Source organism: Myxine glutinosa, chromosome 12 (genome assembly GCF_964187855.1).
Source record: "Myxine glutinosa chromosome 12, kmMyxGlut1.1, whole genome shotgun sequence".
Lineage (NCBI taxonomy): Eukaryota > Metazoa > Chordata > Myxini > Myxiniformes > Myxinidae > Myxine > Myxine glutinosa.
This window is the reverse complement of record NC_136272.1, coordinates 74,862,122-74,879,629: the sequence shown is the minus strand read 5'-3', so window position 1 is coordinate 74,879,629 and position 17,508 is coordinate 74,862,122. Positions and strand designations below refer to the sequence as shown.

The following is a 17,508-nucleotide window of genomic DNA, read 5'->3' as shown; positions in this document are numbered from 1 at the left end:
CTGGCGTTGATGGAATGTTTTGCAAATGCACATGATGATTATACACTGTCTCTTTTGGATGGTGGTTCACAGTAATAATGGATACAGGCACAAGCAACAACAAAGTACAGGCGATGCGTGTGATTGATGTCCTGCATGCATGACTACCTGTAGCTCCGGCGACAGAGATAGGCTCGCTATGAATTGATCCTCTGACAGAATGCATCGTGAAGAGATAGCGTTGACCTGGTTGCAAGCCTGAGGTGAAACAAGGGAAACCAAAATATGTATATCATAACCATATGTCTTTTGTGTGTGTCTGTGTATATATGTATATATATATATATATATATATATATATATATATATATATAGATGTCAGGGATTTCATACATTTGGCTCTGTTGTTTCAAGCAACCCTTGAGCATTCTGGGAACTGAACAAAGCCGGGCAGCACCGACCCCTCACCTGTAATAACATAGTCTGTTGTTGAAGTTTTCAGGCTCTGACCTTGGTCAAAGCTGCGTGGACAAGAAGATAGCTTTTCCCTTACTAAACAGCCACCAATTGTTATGCCTTTCCTCTTATCTTTAAAGTCTCCTTTCATTATTTTCTGTACAATATATAAACCCTGGCCTGCTGTGTCCTAATTGAGAAGCTGGGCCGTTACTTGCATACACAGCAGCTTTCCCATGTACATGTACCCTTCCCTTTAATAAATTCTCCTGTAACTATCTGAATTTGGTCAAATGCTCATCCCTGGCAGGTGGGGGGGGGGGGGGGGGTGGGAGGGGGGTGGAGGGGGGGAGAGGTGCTCTGGGAGGTAAATCCTCTACATATATATATATATATATATATATATATATATATTACACACAAGAAAACAAACACGACATGATAACAATAACTGAAGCTTTTCGTGCTGTACTCCTCAAGGTAATTCACAGCAAAAGACTGGAAAAGGTGAGAGATCGTGCAGTTATAAGCATGTCTCTGTATCAGCGACACTGTTTGGTTCATCAGTCATAACGTAATTGGTACTCTAAACACCCATTGGTTGACTCAGTCACCACTATCCCTGGCTCCAATTGGCTGGAGGGGAGTTGATAGCGATGACTCATTAGCATCAATAACTTGGAGGGAAGGGGAATGGGGTTCCCCCAAAGCCAGGGACTCACAATTTGCAGATATACCATAGACAGCGGTCAGGGCAACACCTAAAATCTTTCCATGTTGAAAGAGAATGAGAGATTGATCAAATTCCTTTTGATGACACAATATAGGGTCCATGGAATGGATGAAAGTTGCTTCCAACATATGTAGATGTAACGTAGTCCGACCTCTGCCCAATATCTTGAACATATCTGCATTGTACTGGTCTGCACAATCGGGGCTGGCAGCCAAGTGCCGTGCAATGGCAGAAGAACAAGAAATGGCCGATGGTCCTTGAATGTTCTTACATGCTCGTACCTGTTGAGTTCTCACTCCCAAGTTCTTTCCTCGAATCGCCAAGGGGACATGCTGTTTGATACGATCAGCCAACCTTTGCATTGTACGGCCCACGTACCGAGCTTCTTGGTTGTATATATATATACATACATACACACATATAATGATTAATGATGCACCCCAAAGTGTGATTGGTGAGGACACTAGATCAAGTCCCATTACAGCGTTGCTGCACAATATGGGACAAACACATGCCATCTGCCACATGGGCACATTGTTTTCCACCCCACCAATCACAACCAGGAGGCATCACCATTACTTTTAGCGGTCGGGAGTTTTATGAAGATCATTAAGGAAGTTCTCCATCATTAATGAAGGATGAATGCCGTCACGACACCATCATGACAACATCAGGATTACAGCCCCAGAAGGGCCTCTAGCAATGCAACGATGCCGATATCAAATGCTGCCACCAAGCAGATGAAAAGTGAAGCTACTGGTGAGATCACCATTTTTGGGGCTCGTCAGGCATCCAGTATAAAGCTGTAAGGCTTCATAGTAACAATGCGTTGCCCTGACAAGCCCCAAAAATGGTGAAAGTTGGTCTGTACCTCTGTATCAGTAATCTGAACCAAGTACGACACCTTAAGTGGCAATCAATGAAAATTCAAGTCATTTTCCCAGATATATGTGAGTACCAGAAAGGAAAGTAGTCCCCTACCATTTACGGTGTAGGTATTTGTTCGTGGGGGAATATCAATTTCTACGGGGCTGTGCTCGCCACGTTCATCCATCACAACCAGGTGAAAGCTGGTGTCGTCTTGTGAAGACCTCCATCGAAGAGTGGCTGAATCTTCTGTAGTTCTGGTAATGATCAAATTTCTTGGTGGAACAATCCCTGCAAATACATATAATATGGGAATAATAGATATAGTCAAGAGCAGCAATCGGAAAAAAAACTTGTTTAACTTTGGAATTCACAGTCGTGGGAACTTTATTCATCAATCTCATGAAGAAGAAAACTTGATGAGAGTAATGTGCTGAATTTGGAAAACAATACAAATAAAGGATGTTATTTTCACATCCAAGCTGCTGAATACATTCCTCACATACCAATAAAAATGTATCCATATCAGACTGTTTCCTGTATTAAATCACCTTTGCCTTGAACAAAGCACTCCAATATTATAGATTTGCTTTTGTTCTGAACATGTTGTTCTCACTCCCAGTTCATATTCTGAACATGTTGTTCTCACTCACAGTTCATATTCTGAACATGTTGTTCTGAACATTGGTGTTCGCTTCATTCTATTTAAATTTCCTGTCATTAACTCTTACTTAAAGTGGCATTTGCACAAGTGTGGCTTCTGCTATTTCTTGCTGTAGTTGGTTTCAAAGCTGGCGAAACTATTATGACTATGGCTAGGAATAATAGTCTAGGTCCAGCTCGTGTCCATGAATGGAAAAAGTGCGAAGCTGAACTTCATTAATGTTTGATGATGATGAACTGGCAGCAGAAATGTGTTCAGCTCAGCAGGTATGAGCAGGCTATACTGCCTTGATTTCAATATTTGAGGAAGGAAAATGTTGCCATCTCTGGAACTATGCTGCAAGAAAAGTGCTTCATATTTTCAAGTCTTCAGGCTTCTTCTCACTTATTATTTCTGCACAAAGCATTAATGGCATGTCTGGGTTGGTTGATTCACGTCTAAATTAATCTTCATTCTCTTCATCTTTCTTTCGTGGAAGGAATTTGCCTTTTGCTTTCTCTGAGAAGAGGTATTATCATCATTATACTGAAGAAAAGTTTATTTATTAAAGCGCAACTAAAACTAGGAATAAATACTGACTTCATCGGATATTTGAATAAATTTTATCCAAATGTGCACAAAAATTTTTCGGTGATGTCGAGATTTCCCAGAAACCCACTGTGGTACGAAGTTATTCATGATCGGTGGCCTAAGGTGCAGTAAGTTTTGGGGGGGGGGGGGGGGGGGAGGAGCGAGTATATCTCTAGAAGTAGACCCAAATTCCATGACTGGAGCAATATTTTATATATATATATATATATATATATATATATATATATATATATATATATATATATATATATATATATATATATATACAGTATTACAGTTTGTACTGTATATATATATATATTTACATGTATGTATACACATACTTGGTAATACCTGGCATTGCCCGGGCAAGTGAGCTTTTCCGGCAGTGGTTTCAGGACATGTTGGACATTGAAACGCTGTGGATTTTTTTTTATATACATGGTCAAGGCTCGTGGAAGAGCTAGGATTGGCCTCATGGTAGTTACATTTTTCCTGTGGGCCACCGGCAGCACTACCTAACCATGCATCCCAATATATACTTTATAGGTAGCGGCCTTTGATGGCCTCAAAACGGCCTTCAAGCCCAATGTGCTGTGGCTTAAAACCTTGTCCAGATTCTGAAGTACCTACACCCAAAACTTAGGGCCTTTCGGTCTTACGGTTTGGCAGTGAAGGAATAACGTACAAACGCACAAAGACTTGAAATCACACATATATGTATATATACAGGGTGAGTCAAAAGTAGCGCCCGATTTCTGTTTACATATATATATATATGTATGTATATATATATATATATATATATATATATATATATATATATATATATATATATATATATATATATATATATTTCTGTCAGTTGATTGTTTGCCATTTGTATTACAGTGTACAAGAAGGTAGAAATAAATGAATGACATGTTTATCTAACCATTTATTCAGGGGAAAATTATTACGGAAGTGTACCAAGCTGTTTTACTTGCAATTTTCAAAGTGCCCTCCCTCGTGATCGATGCACAATTGCAGCTGAGCAGGCACAGAGTGGCACACATGCTTGCAGAGTTCGATATCAATTTCCTCAAACTTTGCAGTGATTTGAGCCTTCAATTCCTGAATGGTACGAGGCTTTTCACGATAAACAAGGTCTTTCATGAGCCCCCAAAGAAAGAAATCTGGAGGTGTAAGGTCTGGGGAGCGTGCCGGTCACTCCATCGGACCGCGGCGGCCGATCCACTTTCCGGGAAAGTTTTCATCAAGCCACTGACGAACATGACGTCCATAATGAGGTGGTTAGATAAACATGTCATTCATTTATTTATACCTTATTGTACACTGTAATACAAATGTCAAACAATCAATCAACTGACAGAAATATATATATATATATGTATATATAAACAGAAATCCTGCACTACTTTTGACTCACCCTGTATATATATATATATATATATATATATATATATATATATATATATATATATATATATATATATATATATATATATATATATATATATATATATTATATATATACACTCTCTAAACTCACTTTGCAATGTTGTTTTAAGTCCTTGTAGAGGTTGGCTTGCAGTCTTGTTGTTGACAGCATACACTAGCACACGGTATTTTGTATTTGGCTGTAAGTGCAATCACAGACACACGTGGACTTAAATCACAAATATTAACAAAACAGGCCCAAAATCAAGTTATCCCTTTGATAGTGATCAACAGGGGTAACTGGGGTGCAAAACTTTAACACAACAAGACAACTGCAATGACATCCCAGAGGTTATATGTTCAAAGTCGATTGAATATTGCAGTATTAAACGTTGACTTTGTCAATAAAAATCTACCTGGCTGCAAAATTACATTTAAGATTGGGAGGTAACCTGGCCTGCCTGGTCTGGTTTACATGTGATGCCAGACTCTTAAGCTCCTCAGGCCAATTTAGGATAGGCACTAAAAGGCAAGCTATTAAAATGTAGCACTGGAAAATAAATCTTCCCAACCATAAGTAAAGGAAGCTTTTAGGCTACAAAACACATTTCAGAGAACAAAGACTGCTATAGTTACAAGATGAATGCCTGCACATTTGCTGATTTGCTTTTGAGTGCACAGCTACTACATACAACGTACTGTACTGCACAAACTGAAAGTTCCAGCAGTGTCCATGTGTTTTATACTTCACCCCCCACCCCCTGCCTTCGCATGCCTCCTCCCCCCAAGTCCTCTCCCTCCCACAGATCTTCCGTTGTCCCTGTTCTCTGCTGTTGTTAGCTCCATCTTGTCTCCCGCTCCCTTTTTGTATGTTTTGTGTGTCCGTTTTTTTTTTTTTTGTGATTGATGTTTGCTCTTACACGAGCCTCGATCTTGTATACAAAAAAAACAAAAAACAAACAAACAAAAAAAACATTCATGCCATAAAAGTGTCAAAATAAACATATTTGATAAAATTGTGATACAAAGCAAAAATGGCAAATAGCATTACAGTAATCAATAAAATAGCATAGGGGTCAATGATATTAGTTTGAACTAGAACGGCACTTGATATAGTGCATGCCTCCACCAGGCGGAACAACTATGTTTTGTAACCTACCGATATGCCGGATCTGGATTCGGGCCTGAACCAAAATCAAATTAGCTGCTTGTGTCACCTAACCAACTCATCCACCGAGTTTTGTCATAACTCGTCCACAACCTTTTGAAACATCATGCTATGTATCGTTTTTGGCCACATCTCTCAATAGTGAAGAATCACTTGAAAATATTTCAGATCCAGATTCAGATCTTCACCAAAATCGAATTATTTTTCCGCCTTGTCACACACCCAATCTGTCCACCAAATTTTGACCGAATCCATCCAAACACTGAGAGATCCTCTTCACAAACAGACAGGCAGACAGTGGTAACCGTTCACCTCGAGTAGTGCAGGTAACAAATCAAATAGGGAACTAAAAGGACTACGTAACCTGGAAATTATTTTTTTTAAACAATATTCACAATGAAAGCTAAAATGAACTTAAAACTCGTTATTTCAATTTACGCATTGGAAATGGTAGAAACAAATGCGCACATCACTTTAATCCATGATCGGTGGACCCCTAGGTATACCCATTCTGAACGGATAGGTATACCCATGGATACACCTATCTATTGTGAAATAGATCATAGGAAGCTTTAAAACAAACTAACTTCAACTGAAGTCCATCTGGGGATCATTCCATTCAATAGAAATAACAATGAAAAGGAAAAATCATGACCTGCAGTTCATCCACAGTAGTTGTGGTGATGGTGGGCTCTAGAGTGAGCTGTTTGCTTGGAGAACGATCATTTAGCGGGGTCACCACGATGCGGTAGCTCGTAGGAGGAATGCTTGGAGCATGCCAATTCAGAGTGATGCTTTGAGCTCCCACCTCTGGGAATGTTAGCTCCATGGGTGGTGGAAGTACTGTTATTAACGGACAGCACAAAGACAATCATCTAAGTCATCATCCTGACTGGCGAAATGTGAGCTAGTATATTAACAAAGTCATTTTGCAAATATCAGCATTTCTGCTCAGCCCAGTTGTGCAGGAAGGAGATTGGAACTGTGACAACAGCCCCTAACCCAGGCAGGCCTGCACACCAATATTTGTGGCATCTTATAATCACCATGACGTCAGTCCTTAAATGTCTTTATTTTAAATTTCAAAAGCAGTTTAAACCAGATTTGTGTGGGGGATTGTGACCTAAAATGTTTGTACAAATGGACTTTACTTGTGACTGTCAGGTGCCAGTGACTTCTCCATTGTTTCCTATGACGTTTGCTGAATGAATAGTGCATAAATAAAATGCCCCTACTCTAAACCCAATACCCCGCCATCTTACTATAATTCACCAAATGTGCGTCCGTCTGTCTGTCCGTCCGTCCGTCCGTTCGAAGGTACCGCAAAAACGGCTGAACCGATCGCAACGAAATTTTGGGTGGGTAATCCTGGGATCTCCTGGAGTAAAATAGGCTATATTGTTTATCCAATTTCAGCTTTGGTCTCCAGCATTTTCAGGTTTGGTCTCCCACCTAACGTTATTGTCCCGGGTACCGCCAAAAACGGCTGCACCGATCGCAACGATACACCTCCATGCCCGTGGGATTCCCACGGGTGACCCCACTAGTTTAATTTAATCCCAATTCACACAAAAACATTTCCTTAACCAAAGCTCGTGTGGATATATACTGTTTTTTTCAATTTGTGTCCCAAAAATTATAGTTAGCAATCCTGAAATCCTAAGTCCTGAATCCTGGGCTCTCTTAAAAATATGTGTTCATGCCATTTCTATTGGCCATGATAATGTAATTGGCAGTGGGTGTCTTTAGCACAAAATACAAATCAGTTTTTATGTGTCTTTATGACACTGCAATTTATTTATTATTTATGACTTTATTGAATTATTAATTAATTAATTAATTATATTAATTAATTAATTTAAATAATAAATAAATTAATAAATAATGAATAAATAAATTAATAAATAAGTAATATTTAAATAATAAATGCATTTATTAATTTATTTATGACTTTATTGTTGACGTTGCAATGACAGATGTTAGAATGCAATATTGGTATCAGTTCCAAAGTCCTTCACGGCCAGACACCATATTCTCTTTGAAAGTCTTCTAAAATTGAGGATACCTCTTCTGGAATTGTCTTATACAACATTCTTTGTCAATTTATTTGTGTCAATTTGTCAAAGAATGAATGTGTGCATATCCTCGTCCAGCTATATATGCGTATATTTGTGTAAATACTCTTGTGGGCCTTGTTGGGATATTTTACTGTGTTTCCCTCTTCATTACCTCTTAATTTACTCTGCTGCTTGTTCCCCCACTACGACACTGTCAATACGTTACCTTTTTCCCTTCACCACCTTGCTCTTCCACGAGCCTCTACTTTGTAGAAAATATTCCTGATGAATATTTTAGGTGTATACTAGGATCTCTAAGAATGAAGGTATCACACATATATCACTTGTTGATAAAAAATACATGTTATATGCAGATATCATAATTTTGTGAAATGCAGACATGTCATGCACATACACCATATCTATGCATGTTATACAATTTGTTAAACTTGTTATTTTATTGTCAATATGTGGCATCACCTGTGGAGCGATGCACTGTAATAGGCCGACTCTCCCAGTCACTGTATGTAATGTAGATACGGATGGCATACTCTACACCCGGTCTCAGGCCTTCTATCCTGATGCCAGTGTCATCAGGCCCGAGGGCATGAGGGACCACCTGTTCACCCTGGTCTCCTCCCTCACAGGTGATGCGATATCCAGTGACGAGGCCGCGGGGCTTATGCCATGAAATGACGATGAAATCTGGGCCCACCTCTTCAAAATCGACATTTTGTATCGCATTTCCACCTGATGGGCCAAAAACATCCCAACAAGCTGAGGATGAACTGTTTTATATTCTCACAGAATTTGCTATTCTTTATTTAAATAATTCATTTATAGACAATTAATAATAATTCATAGACAATTAATAATTTGTAATTTTTAATTTAATATAGACAGCAATCATGGTTTTTAAGCGATACATAGAACCGGACTGTAGCAACCGAATGGTGGTAGGTCTGTAGGTAGGACAGTGATTTGCAGAATAAAAAACCACCTTTAGAGGCCATTTTTCCCGCAAAGCGGGGGTTGGCCTTTTTCGGGCACCGTGGTTGTTGTTGTTTTTTGGTCCCCTTTTTGAAGCAATGTTTTACGGCCGGATGCCCTTCCTGCCGCCAACCCTTTTTGTCGCCTTTTTACGACAAGCAGGGAATTACCAGTGAACTGGTACTCAATTAGCCGACCTCGGAAGGATGACAGGCTGAGTCAACCCCCCTGGCGTTAATTCAGCGATCGACCGGGATTCGAACCCAGGATCCTAGGATCCTAAGCTGGCACCCTAACCGCTAGCCCAACACCAGGGATGACATGAGGAGGTAAATGATGCAGAATGCAGAATGATGGAGGTAAATGATGGAGGTAAATGAAAGGTGAAGGCTTTAAATAAAGGAAAGAATGAGTGAGTTGGAGCAGGAAATGTCCTTTGCCTTTGGATATAAATTAAGGAGCGTAGGTAGGGGAAAGGGATTGGAGGACAAAGTGTGGAAAGTTGTCGAAGCACAAAATAAGTTGAAGTTTTTAAAAACAGCTTGAGTGAACCAAAAGGTGTCCTTACCTGTCGTGACAAGGATGGTGACCGGTTCGCTTTCAGTGAACACCCCCTTGCTGTACAATCTAATGATGTATTCTGTTGAAGGCTGCAGGCCTGTGATTGTTACTTTTGTTTGCGCTGTACAGATAATAAAATAAAGCCTGTTTTAGTATGAAATAGAGACTAATGGCAGACACAACGGACAAATACAATATGGCAAATACATCATTTGTTCAATTGAACCCTCCACGAGGAGTTAGTCATCCCATAAGGAGGTTGTGCTTTACTTTCACAATTGCTTGGTTATCCTAATAAAACGTGCTTTTAAAAGTTTTTAGTGATGTAATAGGAAATGCACTCATAAGCTCAATGTGGGAAGCCATTGGTGTTGTGAGGCATTCTACCTTTGGTATAGGTTCTTGTTATAGGGCGGCCTCTGCGATCACTGGGACGGTATGTGAGCATGTAACCCTCAATAGAACCCTCTGCAGGAGGCACCCATGTGATGTCCATACTGTTTTTATCCACATTTGTCACACGTATACTCCTGGGCTGCTCAATACCTGCAAAACAAAAGGGAAACCAGAACGTTATTGTGATAAGCTTCGTGTCCAATCAGGATGTTGCTAGCCACCATTATAGTCACCAATAAATCTTTAAATCCATTTAAGCAAATATTTGGGCTGGCAGGCATGGCTTAGGCCCGAGAGGTACATCCACTCATCTCCAAGCTGTCTACCCTGGGTTTGAATCTCGGCCCAGCTATAAACGGTCATCCCCATGTTTCACAGACAGGGTGATTCATCAATGTGTGCCGACCCTCGGATGGATGTTAAACGGGCATCCTGCCTGTTGGCATTAGTTGGTGCACGTTAGAGACCAGATGGTGTCCTTTGCGAAGAGTCGGCGAGCTGTCGCCGGCACAGTGGCAAAGTTCAAAATTCCTGCCCTAACTACTGCAACAAGTAACATATATGGGAAAACAATCCAGAGGTTCTTTGGATATACAAGGTTTTTTTTTTTTTTTTTGGGAGATACAAGATCGAGGGTCGTGAAAGAGCTAACATTAATCACACAAAAAATCAAACCGACACATAAAACATATAATAAGGGGAAAGGTAGACAAGATGGGGAGAGAGGGGGAAGGACACAAACACCACATTTGAGATCAGGGACATCGAGAGATCTGTGGGAGGGAGAAGGCTTGGGGGGAGGTGGGAGAGGTATAAAACATATGGACACTGCAAGGACTTCCAGGAAAGAAGTTGGAATTTCAAAAAAGTGTATCTGGGGTGAATTAGCGGGGGTAGAAAAGATCAAGGTTTTGGATGGGGGAAGATAAGAGATGGTGGTGAACGGCTGTTTTAAAGACCTGGAGGGGGGAGTGGGATTAAAGGGAGTGGGGGAGTTTGTTCCAGAGGCGGGAGAAAAGAGGAATGAAGGAGTGAAGGTGAGCAGAGAGCCTAGATTTTGGCAGTTTAACCATAAGAGGGTTGCTGGCAGATCTTGTGCGACCTGTAGGAATATTTGGGGGACAGAGCACAGAGAGAGCTGGGGGAGCAAGGCCGGAGAGAAGTCGGTAGAAGACAGAAAGACCACCTACCTGCCTGCGGTGAGTGAGTGAAAGGCCCTCGGAGTTAGCTTTTAAGCAAATCTTTGCAAAAGGTTGACAACACCAGCACCCTGGCAGGTGACAAATGGTCCCAGATAGTCCATGTCAGTGGAATTGCAAACATTACCTTCTGCATTAATACAGTTGCAAGATTCAGTACACTCACTCTCAGGGATATTCAAATATTAACACTGAACTTCACAAGTCCAATAGAACCCTGATAACCTACTCCAACCATATCATTGAGCCAGTTTCTTCCACAGATCTTTCCCTGGAATTCAAGGGGAGGTCTGTAATAGCTTCATGCGAGCTGGTCAACCTGAATCAGGAGAACGTGATATCTGGGGGGATTGCTGAGAACCTTGGCCTCATTGCTCGACTGAGGCCTCTTCTTCACCACAATACTGCACCCTCTCACATGCAATGCCTACTTCCCTGGCGGAGGTCTCCATCACCAAGAAGATGCGTGCCCAGCTGCAGGAAGACCCAATTAGAATTGTGACACCTGTTGGACATGATCCACACTGGATGGCCCAGCTCTCAGAGTGAAGCGCCCATTCCATTGAGACCATACTGGGACTCAAAGACTGAGTTAGGTGTCTCCAATGGAATTATCTATAAAGGTATACAGATGGTAGTTGCACCTGGTCTCCATCAGCACATGCTCTCCATCAAACACAGCTCTCACATTGGCATTTTAAAGTGCAAACAAAGGGCTCAGGAAGTGCTCTATTGCCCAGCAATGCACCAGCATATTGAAGATGCGGTAAGAAACTGCACTACATGTGCAGATTACCAAAATAAGCTTCCTCTAGAACCTCTCAGACTAACAGACTCCAGATTTACCCTTCAACCAGGTCGCCCTGGACCTATTCGAGTTTGAATCTAAACTGTACATTTTAGTTGTTGATTATTATTTGAAATTTGTGGAGGTATGCGAGCTCAAGGAACCCGCTCAACTATTGAGGCTCTGAAGTCCATCTTTAAAAGACATGGCATACCTGAGGGTCCGTCCGTCCAGAGAGGTCCGTCCAGAGAGGTCAAATTGTTCTGCTCTGATTACGTCATCAAAACTACTTCCAGCTCTCGATTTGCTTGTGCTAATGGTGAAGCTGAAAGAGCAGTGCAGACAGCAAAAAAAATTGTTGATGAAAGTGGACGACAAACATCTGGCTTTGTTAGACTACCGCACCACTCCCTGAGAAGGACTACACTTGTCCCCTGCACGGGTGTTGATGGGTAGAAGCCCACGTAACAAGCTGTCTGCAAAGTGCAGCTTACTTGTACCAAAATCCTTTAGCTTTCCTGATGTAAAACGCCATTTTGAGATGGAGAAGATCAAGCAGAAGTTCCATCATGATCAGGTAGTGAGAGAGCAGCCACCTGTAGTTAATTCAGTGTCAGCAGGTTCGCATGGAACCCCTACCAGGTGCTATCAACTGGGTTCCTGATGAGATCGTAGAAAAACATGAGTCGTCTCAGTCCTACGTGCTCAGAGCAGGGAACTGATCTCCAAGCAAGCCGGCCAATCACACTGGCTATGTGTGCGAGCCAGAGATTGGAAGCTCGGACTATGATAATGAGCACAACCATGCTTCTTCCTCTACCCATGCCACCGATGAGGATCACCATAATGTTTTCCTTTACACCCTCCTCCCCTGTTGTGTTTAATGAACAGTTCCGCAAGCCTGCTGCCTGTACTACTCTCTCAGGAGGCCCTGTTGTAAAACGTCCGGACAAACTTAATCTTTGATTTGATTTTCGTTCTGAAGGAGAGGAGATGTAATGTAATGCTGTTCCTGCTCCATATGTGTGTTTGCTTCCGTGTTTTGTGAAATACTATATCCCCTTGTGACTCGAACGGGCTCGTGTGAGATCTCGCGAGAGTATGCCACGCAGCTATGGCCTGACAAATAAAGCAGGTAAAGCGCGGCGTTACGCGCGCTGCTTGTGAGCAAGGAGGAAGCGGACAAGCGGTAACATATAAACGTCTTTATTGTAAGACTACACTGTAACACTGTACTGTCCCGGGCTGGGCGCCCGGTGTATATCATGAGGCCACGCCTACCCCTGGTGCGTGGCCACCGCCCACTTGGTGCGCGGAATGATGTCACCACGCCAGTGGGCTTTTGTGTCCGCCACACGCGCCCCCCCAGAATTCCCGCGCACCTGGAGGGCCAGTTTGCGGGGCAGACGAATGACCCGGCCGAAGCGCCCCCTGGCGATCGGCGGCGTCCGGGGTGCAGGGATGCCAGGTGGGATGCCCCTGGCTGCCCCTGGGATGGGTGCAGGACCGGGGGGCGGCGTGGCGGCGGGGCTGGGCGGTGCCGGGGGTCCGCCCGCAGGAGGGCGGCCCCGACGTGGGGGTCGGGCCACTGGCGGTGGATGGTCCACATCGAGGTGGGCCGGCTTGAGGCGGTCTACCGAAACGCGGTCAGGAGTACCGCCGATGTCCAGGGTGAAGTGCTTCGCCCCGGTCTCCAGCACGCGGAAAGGCCCGTCGTACGGGGGCCGCAGTGGTGTCCGATGGGCATCGTGGCGGACGAAGACGTACTCCGCCGTGCGAAGCTCCGGGGCGACGTGCGTCGGTGGGTGCCCGTGGCATGCCGTTGGCACCGGGGCGAACCTCTGGGCGGTCTCTTGTAGAGCGGAGCGCTGCTGTGCCGCGGACCATGGTGCCGTGGAGTCGGGGAGGAACTCGCCCGGCACCCGCAGCGGTTGCCCGAAGACCAATTCCGCCGCGGATGCGCGCAGGTCCTCCTTGGGCGCCGTCCGGAGGCCCAGCAGGACCCAGGGGAGCCTGTCGACCCAGCCGCCGTCGCGGAGGGTGGCCCGGAGCGCGGCCTTCAATGAGCGGTGAAATCGCTCACACAGGCCGTTAGCCTGGGGATGGTAGGCCGTGGTTCGGTGCAGCCGGACCCCGAGCCCCTGCGCAACCGCCCCCCAGAGCTCCGAGGTGAACTGGGGGCCGCGGTCGGATGAGATGTCTGAGGGGGCGCCGAACCGGGCGACCCAGGTGGCGATGAAAGCCTGCGCGACATCGGCCGCCGTTGTCGACGCCAAGGGCACGGCCTCCGGCCACCGGGTGGTGCGGTCCACCATGGTGAGGACGTAGGTGAAACCCCGCGAGGGGGGCAGAGGTCCCACCAGGTCCACGTGGACGTGGTCAAACCGGCGTTCCGGCACCGTGAACGGGGCCAACGGGGCCTGGGTGTGCCGGTGCACCTTGGCGCGCTGGCACGCGAGGCACGTCCTGGCCCAGCCGCGGACGGCCTTCCGGAGGCCATGCCAGACGAACTTGTCGGCGATCAGCCTTTGGGAGGCCCTCGCGCCCGGGTGGGACAGGCCGTGGATGGCGTCAAACACCTGGCGCTGCCAGCCCGCGGGCATGATGGGGCGAGGACGCCCGAGGGAGACGTCGCACAAGAGGGCCGCGCCCGCGCCGTCAAACGGCACCTCGGTGATGCGGAGGCCCGTGACGGCGGTCCGCAAGGCCTGGACGTCGGGGTCAGCGGCCTGGTCCGCTGCCATCCGGGCATAGTCGATGCCGAGGTGGACTGCGTGGGCGACGGCCCGGGAAAGGCAATCCGCCACCGGGTTGTCCTTCCCCGCGACGTGCTGGATGTCCGTCGTGTACTCGGACACGGCCGAGAGGTGACGCTGCTGCCGGGCCGACCACGGCTCGGTGACTTTGCCCATCGCAAAGATCAGCGGCTTGTGGTCGACGAAGGCAGTGAACGCCCGGCCCTCGAGCAGATGGCGGAAGTGCCTGACCGCCAAGTGAAGTCCGAGCAACTCGCGGTCGAAGGTACTGTAACGGCGTTCGGGCGGGCGAAGCTGCCGGCTAAAGAACGCCAGCGGTTGCCAAGCTCCACGCACCCATTGCTCATGCACTGCGCCCACCGCGTAGTCCGAGGCATCGGGCGCCGGGTGCGCGAGCATGGTGGCGTTAGCCAAGGCGAGCTTCGCGCCCGTGAACGCCGTGTCCATCTGCTCGGTCCAGGTAACGTCGCCTTTGCCCGGCTTACCTCGGAGAGCTTCGTGCAGGGGGCGCAGGAGCTGGGCGATACGGGGCAGGAACCGATGGTAAAAGTTCACCATGCCCAGGAACTCCTGCAGCCCTCTGATCGTGCGGGGGCGCGGAAACCCCTTCACCGCCTCCACCTTGGCCGGTAGGGGGACGGCTCCGTGCCTGGTGACACGGTGCCCCAGAAAATCGATTGTGGCGGCGCCGAACCGGCACTTTGCGGGGTTCACAATCAGGCCATGCTGGCCCAGGCGTTCGAAGAGCGTGCGGAGGTGGCGTAGGTGCTCTTCGCGGGACGCGCTGGCGACGAGGATATCGTCCAGGTAAACGTAGACAAAATCCAAGTCGCGCAGGACGCTGTCCATCAGTCGCTGGAACGCCTGAGCCGCATTCTTCAGACCGAAGGGCATGCGCAAGAACTCGAAGAGTCCGAATGGCGTGATGACCGCCGTCTTCGGGACGTCCTCCGGCCTGACGGGGACCTGATGGTAGCCGCGTATGAGGTCCACCTTCGAGAAGAAGGACCTGCCCGCCAAACGGGCGGAAAAGTCCTGAATGTGGGGGACGGGGTAGCGGTCGGGAGTCGTGGCGTCATTGAGACGGCGATAGTCCCCGCACGGTCGCCATCCCCCGCCGGGCTTCGGCACGATGTGCAGCGGCGACGCCCAAGCGCTCTCTGAGCGCCGAACGATGCCGAGTCGCTCCAGGGTAGCGAACTCCGCTTTTGCCACCGCCAGCTTCGTCGGCTCGAGGCGGCGTGCCCGGGCGTAGACCGGTGGCCCGACGGTGGGGATGTGATGGGCCACCCCGTGCTTGACGGCCCCCGCCGAGAAGGTGGGCCGCGTGAGGGCCGGGAAGCCGGCGAGGAGGCGGGTGAATGCGTCCGCTGCCGGAAGCGTACAGACCAACGTGGCCGGAACCGAATCGTTCGGCAAGCCGCTTGGCAAGCCGCTCGTTGAGCTGGGCAACGCACAAGCGAGCGAGCTGAACGTCTCGGCCTGGACAAGCCGTCTGCGCTTGACGTCGACCAGGAGCCCATTAGCGCACAGGAAGTCCGCGCCAAGCAGTGCCATGGGCACGTCGGCGGTGACGAACGTCCATCGGAAAACCTGCCCTCCAAACCGCAGAGAGAGGCAGCGTTTTCCGTACGTACGGATGGGCGTCCCGTTCGCGGCAAGCAGCGCGGGGCCCCCACCCGCGGCGTGCTTGTCTGACGTGCCGGCGGGAATGACACTCACCTGCGCTCCCGTGTCGCACAGGTAACGGCGCCTGGAGAAGGTGTCCGTTATGAACAGCAGGCTGTTCGAATGGCCGGCGCTCATCGCCACTATTGAGCGCCGGCCCGGGCGTTTCCCGACCCGTTGAAGGAGCACGGCGGATGACACCGCCGAGCTTCGTGGCCGAACTTGGCGTGGAACCAGCACCAGGTGGTGGAGCTGGAGGAGCGCGGCTGGCTCCGCCAGGCCGGTGGAGTTGGCGGGTTTCCCCGCGGTGGCGGTTTTCGCCGCGGCGGTGGGCGGGGCGTGGCGGCGTTCACGAGGTGCATATCAGCATGCTGCTGAACATCAGCGTGCTGTAGAAGCTGATGCTGTGGAACATGCTGCTGAACATCAGCGTCGAGGGCCGTGACGGCCACGCCGACGCTCGCCCGCATGTCCGAAGCGGCGAAGTACCTGTCCGCCTCGGCCGCCAATGCTCGGGGTTCCGTTAGCTCGGTCCCGGCCAACGCGAGGCGGACCTGCGCTGGAAGTTGGCGCCGGAAAAGCGCCCGGAATAGCGAACCGGGGGCTTCGTCGCCCAACAGTGACAGCATATGGTCCATTCGGACCGACGGGCGCGTCTCACCGAGCTCGGGGAGATCCAGGAGGCGGTCGGCCCGTGCGTCGTCCGTAAGGCCGAACGTGGCTAGGAGTAGCCGCTTGAGTGCCTCGTACTTGTGGCCGTTCGGTGGGTGGCGAAGGACGGACACAACTCGAGCGGCCGTGCCGGGCCCGAGGGAGGCGACGACGTGGCAATAGCGCGTGTCATCGCCGGTGAGGCGCCGAAGCTGAAATTGGGCTTCGGCCTGGACGAACCAGACTTCGGCCTGAGCCTCCCAAAATTCCGGAAGTTTGACGAAGTCGGCCATGGCGATGGCGTCGCGTGTGGAAGGATCGCTCCAGCAGATCCAACGTCGAGGGTCACCAGTAAAGCGCGGCGTTACGCGCGCTGCTTGTGAGCAAGGAGGAAGCGGACAAGCGGTAACATATAAACGTCTTTATTGTAAGACTACACTGTAACACTGTACTGTCCCGGGCTGGGCGCCCGGTGTATATCATGAGGCCACGCCTACCCCTGGTGCGTGGCCACCGCCCACTTGGTGCGCGGAATGATGTCACCACGCCAGTGGGCTTTTGTGTCC

General features: G+C 48.0%; 1 protein-coding gene across 4 annotated transcripts in view; it reads right to left on the bottom strand.

Moving 5' to 3' along the window:
- LOC137437191 (fibronectin) overlaps positions 1 to 17,508 on the bottom strand; it is a 152,347-nt gene that overhangs the window by 46,814 nt on the left and 88,025 nt on the right. For all 4 annotated transcript variants that reach the window (XM_078766023.1, XM_078766022.1, XM_078766025.1 and 1 more), the window contains 7 exons: positions 9,873 to 10,031; positions 9,493 to 9,606; positions 8,415 to 8,684; positions 6,533 to 6,720; positions 4,822 to 4,909; positions 2,150 to 2,326; positions 148 to 237 (listed from right to left, as the gene is read on the bottom strand). In XM_078766023.1, the coding sequence (XP_078622149.1) occupies positions 148 to 237; positions 2,150 to 2,326; positions 4,822 to 4,909; positions 6,533 to 6,720; positions 8,415 to 8,684; positions 9,493 to 9,606; positions 9,873 to 10,031 (1,086 nt within the window). The remainder of the gene's footprint in view (positions 1 to 147; positions 238 to 2,149; positions 2,327 to 4,821; positions 4,910 to 6,532; positions 6,721 to 8,414; positions 8,685 to 9,492; positions 9,607 to 9,872; positions 10,032 to 17,508) is intronic.